At 34.2% G+C, this 16,152-nt stretch overlaps 2 protein-coding genes across 7 annotated transcripts; one reads left to right on the top strand and one right to left on the bottom strand.

Annotated features, from left to right (window-relative positions):
• Positions 1–1,812: 1,812 nt before the first annotated feature.
• Positions 1,813–6,579, bottom strand: LOC102613227 (ankyrin repeat-containing protein NPR4-like). Of its 6 annotated transcripts, none has more exons than XM_052435218.1 (7): positions 6,313–6,579; positions 6,150–6,238; positions 5,433–5,913; positions 4,279–4,758; positions 4,018–4,167; positions 2,788–3,230; positions 1,813–2,579 (listed from the first exon to the last, which is right to left on the bottom strand). In XM_052435218.1, the coding sequence occupies exons 3-7, from the start codon at positions 5,890–5,892 to the stop codon at positions 1,965–1,967; spliced, it is 2,148 nt and encodes a 715-aa protein (XP_052291178.1). In that variant the 5' UTR covers positions 5,893–5,913; positions 6,150–6,238; positions 6,313–6,579; the 3' UTR covers positions 1,813–1,964. The 6 variants fall into 6 exon arrangements, with proteins under 6 accessions (XP_052291178.1, XP_052291177.1, XP_006468494.2 ...); XM_052435217.1 differs by having other exon boundaries at positions 6,317–6,579; XM_006468431.4 differs by lacking the exon at positions 6,150–6,238.
• Positions 6,580–10,357: 3,778 nt separating this feature from the next.
• LOC107175586 (ankyrin repeat-containing protein NPR4-like) lies at positions 10,358–15,266 on the top strand. The gene is made up of 5 exons (XM_015527141.2): positions 10,358–10,538; positions 12,422–12,910; positions 13,116–13,262; positions 13,740–14,191; positions 14,652–15,266. The coding sequence occupies exons 1-5, from the start codon at positions 10,358–10,360 to the stop codon at positions 15,264–15,266; spliced, it is 1,884 nt and encodes a 627-aa protein (XP_015382627.2).
• The last annotated feature ends 886 nt before the right edge of the window (positions 15,267–16,152 follow it).

The raw sequence follows: 16,152 nt of genomic DNA, 5'->3' as shown, positions 1-16,152 counted from the left end.
CTATTATAATCTTTTATTTGGATTACGTTAACCAAAGTTACATGACAGAATGTTATTAATTTATGAAAAATTATCATTACACCACTTTTATTTTGTCTTATGTTCATCTAATTACTACAAAATTTTAACATGTACTTTGCACCACATTTCTTTTCACATTTATATCAACTAGACACTTTTGCATTAACACTATTAAATCATTTTCATAAAATGACAATTTTACCCCCAAATAAATTAAAAGACCATTTTATTTTATAAAAACTTTAAAAATATATATATAATGATAAAAATATCCCTAAATTTTAATAAAAATAAATCCCAAAATTAGAATTTTTTTTAATATAAAATTATAATTATAAAAATAATTGCAAACTTTTGGGATTTAATAAAAATCCCCTAAATTATTAAAATTTTAGGATTTATTCTTTTAAGAAATAAATTCAGTTATTTAATAAAATTTTACAAAATTATAATTTTTTAATAAAATAAATTCATTTATTTTTATTAAAATTTTGTAAAATTATATTTTTTAATAAAAAAATAATTATTAAAATTTTGTAAAATCTAAATTTAGTAAAAATCAGTTGAGCACCTCTATTTGGGATTTATTTTTTATTAAATTTAGGGATATTTTTATGATTATAATTTTTAATTTTAAAAGTTTTTATAAGATAAAATAGTCTTTCAATTTATTTGGGGATAAAATTATCATTTTATTAAAATTATTTAATAGTGTTAATACAAAAGTGGCTAGTTAATACAAATGTGAAAAGAAAGGTGGTGTAAAGTACATGTTAAAATTTTGTAGTGGTTGGATGAATATAAAACAAAATAAAGGTAGTGCAATAATAATTTCCCTTAATTTATAATAGATGAGTGATAAATATAAAATTTTGTTATGGATTTTCTTTTAATCTAGTTAGTTAATTGTATTTTAAAAGAATCAGTCATAGTGATTGTATTATTATTATTATTATTATTATTATTATTATTATTTTCATCAACAATCCACCATCAATTTTATATTTCTTAAAAAAACCCATAAATTTTATATAAAAAATAATAAATGAGGAATCAAAATATAAATATATCGCGAGGCGAACCAACTAGGCGCAATCTCGAGGCTTTAATTTTCAGTTCGCAAATAAGGAGTAAAAATGAACACAAGCTTCAAAAAATGAAGTCGATCCCAAAACGCAACATTTGGGTGGGCAGCAAGCAACGTTCTTTCTTTTTCTCTTGATCTTCTTCGCCATTTTTTCATTCAACCAAGGAGCAAGATTTTCCCGCCAAAAGCAATTCGACTCGTTCGAGTTACCGAACGCCTGCACAAACGGCGTAATCGAGCATTTTTCCCAAATACTGAATAAAGTCTTTGCTTGATTGCTAACTCTGAAGGGTAAGTTACTTGCATTTTTCTTTCCCGCCAATGGGTTTCATCGAACCATTGGGGCTATAGAATTTAGGTCCTTAAATATTTGAACTTTTTCTCTAATAAATGAAATTCATAGAGTTATCCTTCGTGAAACTGATGATGAAGCTCTCAAATATCTGTCCATTGATTTATCTGCAAAAACATTTTACCTGCAAGGCAAATCACTGTAAGGCACTCTAGAACAGTATGATGAACATCACTTAATTTGTAAATACCTGGGGAAATCTGGTTTCACTTGAGATAGTTCAGTGAGATATCATAGCTAGCAGGAGTTAAAGACCAGTTACTTTTGTTGAAAGCACTCAGGGCACCATCATCGTCATTTTTATTATTATTTTCTTAATTGAAACTGCTAAAAGGAATCAATAAAAACGTAATTGCTAAAAGGAATCCATTCTTTCATGACTTATTCTGAAGAGCAGAACTAATTACAACGGAATATACTAGGACATGATAAATACATAACAAATGTGTATGCTAGTTCGAGCCTAATAGTACCTGTATTCAAGATTCATTGCTTTGCAATGCGCTAGTACAACAAATGATTACTTCGACGAGTGAAAATACTATATTTATATAAATGGCTAATCATATCAGAAAGTAAGGGAAACTGTAGCAGAGCAAACAAGCTGACTGGTACACAAGCACCGGTTGCAATTGGAATAGCTATCCATACAAAGTCATCACCAAGAACAATGAAAAGTGTTGCTGCAAATGCTGCCATCATGGTGGCGATAGAGATGAAAAGAGTTGCAAGCCCTATGATCAATCTGTTCGGCAACGAATGAACAAAATCTTCTTCTGCATATCGCGAGGTGATGATGGATAGGAACATCAATATTGAAGTGGCTGAGCAGAATAGAGCTAGTGCATCTGATACGGCAAAAACCATAAATGATTTGTAATGCAGAAAAATTGGTCTGCCGGTAGAATCATCATTGCCACCAGGAACAGTGAAGGCTGCAGCAAACATCACAGTAGCAATAAGTGTTGCGACAACCATGCATGAGGAAGCAGTGTCTTTCATCCATTTTTCTCCTTCTCGAACTAGTCTTCTGTGCTCCTCCGAGAACAGGATATGAGGTGTTCTCCCCTCTGAATTTTTGGCTTCTCGGTAAGAGGGTTGGACAACTTTTTCAATTTCCTACATTTGTCAGGTGTAATTGTATTAGGATTCAAACCTGGAATACAAATGTTTTCTGAATGCAAATTATTGATTTACTATGATGAAAGTGGTGGATTCATGCACTAGTGTTTTTGGGATCCCATTGTTTCACCTTCATATGCAAAACGCTAGTGGAACAATCAAAACCAATGAAGAGCAAGCTTTGTATTTGAGAAGTAATCATTACCTTGAACCAATGCAACTCCCGTCGAAGCTGCAGAGCTGCACCAGAGTCAATTTTGAGTCGATCTGGAGGAGCAAGCTTTCCAGCCAGATGCAACATGTTATTATTGTTTTCATCTTTGTAAGATGCTATCAAGTCTTTATGAGCACCGAGTTCATATATAAGATTGAAAATCTTCTCCTGACGATGCACTACCGCTATATGAAACATGCTTCGACTATGATCATCAACTTTCCAAATAAGATTAGGATACATCTGAATCAGCACCATTAAGAACTCAACATTCCCCAACTCCACAGCAGTAAACAGTAGTCGAGAAGGTTTCCTTAGTAATTCTCCAATTTTTGAGTCATCTAATAACAGCACCTGTTCCCAAAGTCGCTTCACCAGTTCAAGCGCTTGTAGATGCATCAACTTTGGGTCAAGTATTGCCCTCATACCTGGTACTGAATATGACAGGTAGCGCAATCAGAAAAATCCCTGCATTTCTAACTAATATTCTCCTACCTATACTAAAAAATGATAAAATTACTTGACAAGGTAATGGCAGAAAAAAAATGAGAAGCTATAGAATATTAAATTCCAATATTGTATTCATATGCAAATGATGCCTGAAGCAGAGCCTCCAAACAATGACCAGGGCACAAAACAAGTGTAGTAATCAAGTGTATTGTCACATAATCAATTAAAAGCAGATATACAGGATACCATATTCAATTCCAAAATAACAAAAGCATAATGAGGATGAGAAGAACAATGCAAGATTTGTTGTTTTAGTTGCTTCTAATATTTTTTATGACGCACATCTATTGAATTAAGAGATTTCTATAATCAGTGCCACAGTACTGAAAATAAACTACTTGTCAGTCAAATAGCTGAGTATTTCTATGAGAATGTCATTATTAATGACCGACTTTTTCCAGATTCTTGGACAAACATTTGGAAGTCCGATAGCAAGAAAGGTATAACACTTGCACTGACTAATACGAAATTCACATGGTCCATGTCAACCATGCCATACGCATTGGTGTGTAAATTGTATTGTTAATTTATGATATCAATGAAATGCTGAAGGTGAGACTGGACCATTTCTGTAGCATATACAGGTTACTTCATATAATTGTATCATATGAAATAGCTAATTACATGAGTAACTGCAAATATATGAATCATGTAAGGCAGAATCTGCCACTATTGCAACTATGAGTTATGGCCAAGAATAGAGTTACTAACCTGAGTAAATGCACCTGCGCCAAAATCCTAGCTGACTTCCACTTGCAAAAGCTGAAGGTTTCCGTGCCAATACATGAAGAGCAGTCTCTCCATTTCCATCTCGAGCCATAGCTAATTGGGGATGATGCTGAATCAAGTCCAATGCCACATCTAACAATATAACAAGACAGTATTCAATTGTGTACTTCAAGAAGACATGTGGATAGTAAATGAAGTTTTATAAAACTAGAAAAATTATTGCGAAGGAAAATGCTCTCTAACCATAAAGACCAGCATCAATGACGGCAACAAGAAGCTCAATGCGATCTTCTTCTTTTAAATCCTCTTCCTTGGTCACAGAATAAAGATACCAGATCATTTCCTTGTGGCCTAACAGGGCAGCCATGCACAATGGTGTTGCTCCTTTATTGCCTCGAATTGATGGCAACTCTTTGTTCTTATTAACCATTACCTCTGCTATCTTTGTGACACCAGATACAGCAGCAAAACAAAGAGCTGTGTTCCCAACCTTGTTCCGCAGTGCCAGGTCTTCAGGTGTCATTAAATTTACAAGCTCCTGCACAAATAATGTGCGTCTGGCCCCAGCAGCAATATGAAGAGCAGTATCCTGATTTCTACTGATTCTAACACACACTGCTTCAGGATTCAAATTAAAAAAATTTCTTGCAAAGTCCCAATCACCTTTAAGTGCCGCCAGATGTAAAGGAGCATAAGAAGTAAAGCAATTCCTTTCGACCCCACCTTTCAAACATTTTAGCAACAGCATGAGTGCCAATATGGAACAAAATTTTATCCCCTATTTCAGAAAAATGCAGGAGGGAACGGAACAAGTACAACAGGGAATTGAAAGTCGCAATTTTTTAGGTAAATAATAGTAGTTGAATTCTTTGTGAGACAGTTTAACCCTCATTTTAAGGTGGAAAATATCTTCAGCTTTTGTATTGTCAATGTCTTTTAATTAATGGAATCAAAGTGAATTAGCAGAGAAACAAAGTCTAAATCAAGGGATTAATTCATTCAACTGTACAGAGACGAGAATTAGGTTCCACAACTGGAGAAAAAAAAAAAAGCAATGTACATATATATAGACCTACATGCATATATGATATATTCATGCAGCAGGTCATTTTGGAAATGCTACTTTACATAAAATCATTCTTTCTAAGCATGGAAGAGATAAACTGCATATACTTTTAAAACACCAAGAAAATCCGAACCCTACTTCCCTAGTTAATGCTAAAAGACGCCTAGATAATATTATTTTCACTCTCTTACTTAACAACTAATATAATCATATGCTTTTGCTTGTGACTTCACTAGCATGCTACAATCATTATCCTTCATGTAATTTACATAGAAATCAAAGAAATTTTATAGTTAGCAGAGGACAAGTATCGGTGAAATACACAACATACCGGAAACTGCTCCTGGCTGAGAGAGAGACACTGCTGGCTGTGCAAAACCTGACGATTCATCTGCCGCTGCTCTACTTAGTTCTGCAGAAGTGGAGGGGACCTGATCGCTTGAAGCATACATAGGCCATATTGATGGATCTAAAACCACATGGGCATCGGGCCCTCTAGCTTCGAAGAAATCTATTGAGCTTGAAATGGCTTGCGGTGGCTGAAGATGAGAGTTCTGATTGCCAGATGCACCGTTGGACGAAGGTCCATAATTGGCATGATAAAAGAAGCCAGGGCCAAAAGCATCTTTCAGGCTTATGTCATCATCAGAGCATACACCTGTGCTTACATCATCCTCCCCAAAAGATTTGCAAGACGAATTTGTAACAGATTTGATCTCAGGAAAACATGTATCTATAGAAAGGCCATTGCCATATCGTGATTGTACAGAAAGGCCATTGCTTAGTATCATACTCTTCGACCAATGGAAGAACTGCAAAAAACAAAAGCAAGACAACTAAATACACAATAAACGTAGAAGCTTGCCAACAATAGGGTTTTTTGGCAACAATCGGTCACTTTTAGATGCATTTTCTCTAGAATATAACATAAGAGCACCAGGCATCTACGTTTGTACCTCAATACCATAAAAAATAGCAAAAATATGTGTCTACAATGCATTAGTATTAAATCCTCAACATTGTTCAGCTGGGTGGTTTTGAATTTTACCCTTGCTTGATCTCAGCAGTTCAATTAGATGAATAGCTGGAACTGTCCAAACTAGCACTCAACCAAGCACCTTAAAAAAATTGTCTGAACTGAAATATGAAAGCAAAATGAACAACATTTCACGAACCCAACAACAAAGACGGTGAAAGAAAAAAGAAGGTACCTGCCTAAAAAGGCACTTTGAATTTGCGTAGAAGCTGACGGAGAGGCTTAGATTTTGAAGTAATATATATGTACAATAATGATTTAAGGGAGAACTGTCAAAGTCAAGTCTCGAGCGATTAAGCAAGACGGCATTTTGCTCATAATTTGAAAGCAGGATTCGCCGTCTTCCACGAACTTACTCTGCCAGCCAGCCAGCCAGCCCCACTATCATATCTTTTGCTTACAAAATCCACACAGGCATGACTGTCTAGGCCCACACGTACATGAAAATCAATTTCATCCGCGCATTCCCCCATGTTTTATTTTATATAAATAATGCACACTTCATGCGTGACGGGATTTGCTACTACGCAAATCTATAGCGCTACGGACTTGAAGTCTAACAATTGAAATTAAAACCTTTTCTTAAAAAAAAAAAACAGTTAGAAAGTGGAAGCTTCCAACACAGTGTTGAAGATTGACGCATTGTTTCTGAGAAAAATCAAATCCAGATATTGTTTGTATGTACCAGTGAGACCTACGTTGGGGCTTGGGCGGCCACAACCCGAGACCGGACAAAAATCAATGAAAGATAAAGGTCTTCGTTGAAATTTAACCTATTTCTTTAAAAATTTTATGTGTGAATCTTTTAAGTTTATATATTTATTATTTTGACTTCCTAAAGTTTATTATGTTTTTTTTTTCTCCCTATTCCGTAGAACCAAATTTTGATTCTGTAACCCTTGATTCATAGTGAAAATACTTTGATCTCGTCCGGACAAGATAGCTGGACCTGTCTCGTCCGTATATATGCGGACCACACCGGAACGTAGAGTCTATTGTGACAGGATAATAGACGAAATTACTCTCGGCATGGGCCTCCTTCACAGACACAGGCCACTTCCCCTGAATAGCAACAGGTGGTGTCTGGCCGCTGGCGTCAAGTCAATGATGTTTTACTGTAAGTAGTCAAAAAGTGAAAGAAAGATGAGAAATGAGTGATAAGGTATTCAGTGGAAAAAAGAATGCGAAAGTGCTGAGAAAGCAGGCGAAAGATGTGGTAGTGACTGATGAAGGATATTCCGAAACTTGCATTCCAAATTCCTAATGAATTTTTCTAACAGTTCGTGTCGGTTTAGTAGTACTTTAATTAAGGGTGTGTTTGGGAGTGAGGTATTATAACTTTTAAGCTGCAGCTGCTGTAAAGTAAAAGCTACAGCTGTAGAGTAGAAGTTATGAAAAAAAACTTGTTATGCTGTTAAAGTCCAACTACAAGTATTACCAAACACCTTAATAGTTGGGTTTTGACAGCCCAACTACCTCACCACATTCTCAAACGGACTATAAGTGAAAAGATTTTTAGGTTGTCATTTATCGACTGCGGTGTTACTTTGGGTTTAATTACACTTTTTGTCGTTGCTATGTTACCCCCACCAATTGGTAGCTTTGATATTTTTCCTCCAACCCTATTTAGTGGAGTAATTAATTAATTAATTGTGTCACCTGCCACAGCCGTGCCCATGTCGTCTTCCAATATTCTGGCCCGTCCTGGAGAGTTCTCCGGTTTGCACAAAATGCTCAACGATAGCTCGAGATAGTCTAGCCAAAATGAATATTGTTGAGATTTCTCTATACTGATTAACAGCATATCGATTTGATTATAAATTTTGTCAATTAACCAGCCGAAAATTTCATCCCACCAAAAAGATTTAACTGCGTACGTGCAAATTAAGCCAGAACAATAAGGTTAACGACAATTTCTCATAAGACAAATGCTAAGTTATAATTATTGTAACTTACATCTCTCATGTGAACCACATAAATTGTGGGTCTTATAATTTTGTGTAGTTCACATGAGAGGTGTAAGTTACACTCATTATAACTTAGAGGCTCCCTTCTCATAAATGTAAAGTTGGTGCAAGGTATTTTAAAAGTGATTCCAAGTAGCTGCCGCCAACTAATGGGTCTTTGGTTCAATGGGAGAAGCATTACACTTACAATATTGAGTGTAATGGTTCGAGCCTCCATAAGAGCATTATGAAAATTAATTTTAGTTCTTTCTCAATTATCAACTAATTGAATGGAGCATGTTAATGTATGACAGTGATCCTAGTTATTTAGTACTATTATAAATATCATAATAATAGTTATTTAGTACTATTATAAATATCATAATTATTATTATAAATATTATAATGATAATGTCTGAAATAATATCAATAATAATATATGTATAATAAAATTCAAAAATAAAAAAGATAGCCGCCGCCTCTGTCCTCTTATGCGGATTAAGGAAAAAGACACACGAAAAAGCCCCACCACAAACGCTAAAGTTGGTAAAAAGGTGTTGACTTAAAATCTTACTAAAAAGCCCCACCTCAACGCTAAAATTTCCACACTAAGCATTCTTCCCAGCTGTACATGTGGATTTCAATTTGGAAAGTTAAAATTTATACTACTCGCCAAATAGTATCCGATGAAATAAAAGCCCAGATTTTTTTATTCTTAATTTAGTATCAAATAATATGTCAGTGATTGAGTGACTGATAATTTTTTATGAGTAATGATACAATTACAAATTCTTGTATAAATTTATTTTGTACAAACTAACGTGGCATTAATTCATTGGTTGAATGAAAATATAAATTAATAAAAACAAATTATGTGGGTCAAGTGATATTTAATTCAACCAATCTTATCATGCCACGTCAGTTTATACAAAATAAGTTTGTACAAGAGTTTGTGGCTGTATCATTACTCATTTTTTATAATATTTAAATAAATTAATTTTATTATCTCACCAACCAATTGATAAAGTCATATTATTTGGGATAATTTTTTTAGTAAAAGATTTGCAATGTCTAATACTATTAAATAAAAAAATTATAATATATATATATTTAATCATAAAAATCATGTTTTTATTAATGTTTTTGATTAGTTCAATAAGGGTATCAATTCCAATTTTGTATAATTAATTTGTGTGCATCATTTGATTCCATTTGGTATACATTTGCATAAATTCTACAATACATTAGAAGTAGTACAACCAATTAATGCACACATGACATGTATAATTAAATTTAATGTAACCGTCTTTTGCATGGTGATCTCTCAAAATAAAAGTATGTGTATCATAACATCATTTATTTGTTGTACGGATGACATGGACACATAGTATCTCCTATGTATTATGGAATTTCTCGTTCATTTGAACCCATCAATTCACAATGAAGAGCCGACGATGACAATGACACCCATAACATATGTATATAGTATCAGAGCAATAGTACCTATATATTCTTCTAATAACACATGCTCATACATATCTTTCATCCATAAATTACTCGTTAAAAGTTGTCGAATCCTTCCTGAAACTTGCTTCCTTTTTCACTCCATCATCCGCGGATGAATTATAATATTATTCCACTTACTGGTCTTGCACAAAGGACAACCTAATTAATGAATTTTGAAACTATTTCCTTATGACCAAGACTCAAGCTAAGTAAACTCCATTTTCTATTAATATTGGTTCGATCATACACATGAAATTTGTCTGCTAAGTCTTTGAGTTCATCATCATCTCAGAAATCACTCCTTCTCGCTCGAGTTTAATTTATCAGGTTATATTTCACATCCTATTGAAAATCATCAGTGTACATAATTTTCACGTCCGTGTTGTACGTTTATTTATTTTTTATTTTAGAAATAGACAGCATATGTAGATCCATGCATGCATTTCGTGAAAAATCAGACTAGGCCATGAGTTTTCAATATGATATCTTCGATTACTTAATTTTAAATGATTATTGGTTATGAAACTAAAATTTTCTTTGGTTACTCTAGCTCCTTGGATCTTAAATCTTCTTTCTATGTACATTAGATTAATTATCAACTGTTTTATTAATGCATCATCACAAGTACACACTTATAAGCTCAGTAATCAATGCAAATCACATACTGCCTGCATATATATTGTCATGATGATTTTGGTATTGCTTTTTTTTGTAATAAAAAATTACCTACTGAAAGAGAGAGAAAGTATGACAGGTATTTATGCAAAAATGGAAGCAAGCGATGTCTATTCAACTTCCGGTTCCCAAATACACAGTGATTATACAATCGGAACGGCAAAAACAGAAAGTGATAATTCAACACAATCCTTCCAAATTAGAGAGTCGAATGACATCGAGAACGGTTACAACCCTACTCGACCAAAGTGGCCTTCACTTCATCTACTTTCTAGTGAGTTCTCTTTTTCAACCCTCTCTTACCTACAAGCATATATGCCCACCTGGATCTTTCCCTTTATCTTCTGTAAGTTAAGAATTATAGTGGACTATGATTTTCACTTTTTCTTGATCTCACTTGCCAAGCGAGGTTTGTTAACACCAAAGAAGAATCGACATGTGCAAAACCGTGCATGCCCAGTCGAAACTTCAATGCAATAACATCATTATGTAATTATAAAAGGGATCAGCCTAGTGCCGAACTTGGATTTTGGTTAAATAGGAGCTACAATAACTAAACACAAACTTGATGTTGAGGGGTCATAATAATACACAGTGATTATACAACCAAAAATTAAATTTCACTAGGTCCCTTTTCTTCTCTTAATTTTTTGGACGTGGGTCCATGGCTCCACAAGCCACAAGAACACAACAAAAGTCCGCACCTGCTAGAGACAGCACACAATATCAGTTAGGCCCTCTGGGTTGCAACAAAACTAACAATCAAAGAAGATAAAGTTACTAGGATAAAGATGTAGGTCTCATTATGAAATACAATTTACGACGCATTTTAGATGACTCCAAGAGCAAATCTAAGGGTACGTTTGGGAGTGAGGTTGGATAATTGTAACTTAAAAGTTATAGTATTAAAATGTTTGGTAAATACTAGCTGTTGTAGGTTGAAAGTTAAGTTGATATGATTTTTTACTTGTATAATAGAAAATTTATTATATCTTTAATAATTTTATCAAAATTATTATTTATAATTTACATTTACTAGATATTACTAATTTTTATTTCATAGTTACAATTTTTTTTCACAACAGCTGTAACTTAAAATACAACATCTCAATTCCAATCACACCTTAAAACTATGTGGACATAGGGGTATAGTAAACAGTATTGTATTGCATGACAGCAGATTATTATATCAATACAATGATATCAAAAGTCACTCACGGCCACTTCGGCCAAGGTCGAAGTGGTGGGCTGCTGCCCTCACAAGCATTGTGAGGGCAGCGGTTCTAGCCCCCACAAAAGCATTGTGGGGGCTAAATATTCTTTATACTTCCAAAAAAAACCATTCTCCCTTGCGAAATGCGAGTGGAGTATGGACATCCCTCTCCTGTGAGGGGTTATTTGTTTGGGCATGTACTTCATAGAATTCAATATCATAATATAAGTCCCAATTATGTATATCTGATTGTAAATATCAGTATAATATCTCTACTACAATAGCAGTTGTTGTAAATATCTGTGTAATGCAGTAATATGATGATTAATAGTATTCAAAAAAAAAAAGCCACTCACGAGGTGGAGGTGGGCTCCTAGTCCACTGATATCCGTACACCCAAATTTAAGGGTGAGTACCATCCTCTCCGCCTCCTCCAACTTATATAATAATTAGGTAAAAGTGAATTTCTCTCCCACTAATTTATTAAGATGATAAATATATTCCTCTAATATAAACTAATGAGGGTAAAATTCTAAACCACTCATAAATCCTTATTGATGATCCATATTTACAGAGCACCTTGCTACTCAAAATAGTATGAGATTCTTATGGTGAGTCTAAAAACAAAATCGCGGGGGCTTTTAATTAGGTTGTAAAGCAAGTTCTTCTACACACATTGACGCGTAACGCAAGTCTTATTACCGTGATATACATTTCCTTTGCAGTCTGGTATACGTAAGTTGTAACGAAAAAATTAATGAGTTATTTCGGTGCTAAATCTCCTTGTGATTGTTGTCTCTAGGAAAAATAAATAAATAAAACCAGTCTAATTATTCTGCATAGAATTACTGATAAGAAATAAAGGATGCCATATATACTAGAGGCTGTATTTCTGTATTGTTAAACCCAATCGTCATTTACTAATATGATTAAAATTTGAGCAGGAGAAAATAGAAACGTATACCTGAACATATGCGTGCCTCTTCAAAAGGCTGCATTAAAAGGTAACTGGCCAACTGCCAAACATCTTTTAGGAAACGAGGATCCCCGATCAATTCTTTGTGCCGGCATTGCAAAGGGATATGAAACTCTCCTTCACTTAGCAGCAGGAGCTAGACAAACTGGTTTCGTTGAGGAGTTATTGAAATTGATGAAACCCGAAGACCTGACGCTGCAAGACAGAAATGGGAACACTGCCTTTTGTTTTGCTGTGGCAGCAGGGTCTATACACATTGCTAAAATTATGTTGAAAAAGAATGAACGTTTGCTGACAATGCGAGGTGGGGAAAATATGACACCACTGTATATGGCTGCTGTATTAGCACAAAGAGACATGGCGTTATATTTATACGACGATGCTAAAGCTAAAGATAATTTGACGCCTGAGGACCAAAATGCCCTGTTTTTTACCTGCATCAGTACTGATTTGCACGGTAAGTAAATATTTTATATTCCATTGTAATGCTTGAAATATGGATACGGTATTCATTTTGACATGAAATTCGTGCAAAAATAACATTGGAGGCAGCGTCCGAAATTTTATTTATTTATTTATTATTATTATTATTATTATTATTTTCTTCCCCATGAAGCGGTATCTTCAATTGCCGTGCTTAAAAGTTTGGCTGAATTTCTCAGATCTGGCATTGAAACTACTAGAAGATCATTCAGGTCTAGCTGTGGCTCGCGATGGGAATTACGAGACAGCCTTGCATGTTTTGGCCCGAAAGCCTTCAGCTTTTGCCAGCAGAAATCAAGGACTTTTGACGAGGCTTATGCACTCAGGTTAATTAAATTTCTCTAATTTTGTTTTTGCTTAATTACAAAGCTGTTATATTCAACTTATCTTTAAACATATATAGCAACATCCAAAGACTTAACACTCCGAGACCATAGAGAGAATAGAGAGAAGAGTCTCATTGGATTGGCATTTTATAAAGTACCAACATTTCTGTAGCGGAAAATTCTTAGATGAACCTAAAGCATTGTTCTTTTTTGGTTCACTCTTTGCTATGTGTACGCTTCAATCAATTATGATAATAAGCATCATTTAAGTAATAAATAATGAGTGAATAAATAACAATACTTCAAAATCTCCAAAGATTTTCTCTATCAGACATAAATAAGCACAGCATTAATTGTTAAAATTGTAAATGTGTGTGCTATATGTAATAGAGCACGTCTGTGGTCCCCTATTTGTGTTGGTTCATGCAAACCGAATCACTTCACTTGCTTATAGAGTTAATGAATCTTTTGTGCCAGGATTAATATTGAAGTTCACCAACAATTACCATTCGGACTTGATGACCACAACTCAAGCTCTTCAACTAGTCAAATCTCTCTGGGAAGCAATATTAAAACGTGACGACTCGGAGTTTACAGACCTCATCAGAAAGCCTTCACACTTATTGTTCGATGCAGCCGAACTAGGAAATTTCGAATTCTTAGCTGAGCTCATTTGCTCATACCCTGATTTGGTTCATGAATTGGATGACAATAACCGAAGCATATTTCACATTGCAGTTTTGCATCGTCATGCCAATATATTCAATCTGATCTACGAAATAGGTTTCACCAAAGAATTGATGGCCACTTTCAAGGATCATGATCAGAATAACATGTTGCATCTAGCTGCCAAATCTCCACATCCAAGTCGAGTCAGCATTGTTTCAGGTGCAGCTCTGCAAATGCATCGAGAATTACTATGGTTTAAGGTACAAATTTTACATTAATTAGCTAATTATTTTCAAGTCCACTACTTTCATGATTACACTACACTTTGGTCCCTCTTAGAAATTATTTTCACATTTTACCATTAAGGTCTCTAATTAAATCTTAGTATCTCATTTCATCTAGTGTTAAAACAGTATCAGAAAAGACACCCTGTTGAAGGATAAATTTGACATTTAATTTAACAAAGTGAATTAATTTACAAAATATGGGACAATCTATTTATAAACGTGAAAACATCACATTTAATATATATATATATATATATATTTAAAGAATATGTTTCCAAATTGGTTTCTTCACCAATGTTTTCAAAGTAATCACATTTACGGTATGTTTCTTTTGCTATGAAAATGACATTCTCTCCACGTTTGACTTCCAGCTTAATATATTATGGTATAATTTTCTCTTAAAATTAATACAGCAAGTTAATGTTATTGGTAGGAGGTCGAAAAGATTGTGCAACCAACATTTCGAGAAATGAAAAATTCAGAAGGCAAAACACCTCGAGAGTTATTCAGCATTGAGCACTCAAGCTTACTACGTAGTGGAGAATTATGGATGAAGAACACAGCCGAATCATGTATGCTTGTTGCAACACTCATTGCCACTATAATGTTTGCGGCAGCCTTCAGTGTGCCAGGCGGTAACGATAACAACAAAGGAATCCCCATTCATCTGAGGGAGACTTTGTTTCAGGTTTTTGCTATGTCGGATGTAATGGCATTGTCTTCATCTTCCATCTCAATCCTGATGTTCTTGTCAATCCTAACTTCTCGTTACGCCGAAACTGATTTTCTCAAGTCATTGCCATTGAAATTGATGATCGGACTCTCGGCCCTCTTCATTTCTATAATAAACATGATGGTGGCTTTTAGCACAACCTTTTTCTTGGCTTATCATGATAGATTGAATTGGGTCACCACGGTCACTACTGTGCTTGCAGCTGTGCCAGTCACTTTATTTGTTCTGCTACAGTATCCTCTTCTCAACGACATTTTCTATTCAACTTATCATGCTAGGTTTTTATTTAAGCCAAGTAAGCCGATGCTTTGCTAGAGATCAATGTGGTATTGTATCATCTCCATTAATCAATCTTTAAATATTCACTTGACTATTCATGCGTTTGGGGCAACTGTGCTATAAGAGAATATTCCCTAAAATGTAGGGTGGGCAGCAGCTGCCCTAAACACACCCTATGTACATTACCAAATTATGATATTAAAATGTCTGTTACATTAACTTTCTTCCTATATAAATTTTGAATTTGGATCCTCTTTTAATCTAATTTTTCTTAATCTTTATGGGAGATTTTGACATACATTAATTAAATAATTCTACGGACAAGATTAAATTTATTCTTAATTTTCCTCAATAAACACAAAAACTCACTAGTTTTGGCTATCTAAAAGCTAACAAACAAACTGCCATTAACTCTTTTTTCCATTTTCTTTAATCATTCTTTTTTTCTTTTCTTTTCTTTTCTTGAGAAGCTGTTGCTGATTTGCTTCTAGATTCTAGTAGCTACAGGTTACAAGAATTCAACATTATCACACACACAAAAAAAGGAAAAAATTGGGCAAGATTAGAGATTTTTTAATATTATTATTCTATTGTTTTCCTTATCCTTTCCTTTAGTTTATGCCTTTTTGTTTTTTTCGTTCTCGGTCAGAACAATTACAAGGATTGCACTTACAAGGTAACAACGTGCCTAGTCAAATGCCATGGACTCTTCATCAACAATCTCACCAAACAAGTTTTCGGGAGTTGCTTTAACAAAATAGTGTCGGAATTCTGTATACATTTCAAGACTCTCAAGTATCAAACAAAAAAACTTCAATTTAGTGATTGTAATTTGTGATACTTTTTTTGACATCTTATTTTATTTTACAGTTAATGTACTCATCAGAGGTTTTTGTCATTTAATTTGCAAGTGCTCAATTTT

The sequence above is a fragment of the Citrus sinensis genome, chromosome 2 (genome assembly GCF_022201045.2).
Source record: "Citrus sinensis cultivar Valencia sweet orange chromosome 2, DVS_A1.0, whole genome shotgun sequence".
NCBI lineage: Eukaryota > Viridiplantae > Streptophyta > Magnoliopsida > Sapindales > Rutaceae > Citrus > Citrus sinensis.
Note: the sequence above shows the minus strand (reverse complement) of the source record. Positions and strands in the feature narration are given on the sequence as shown.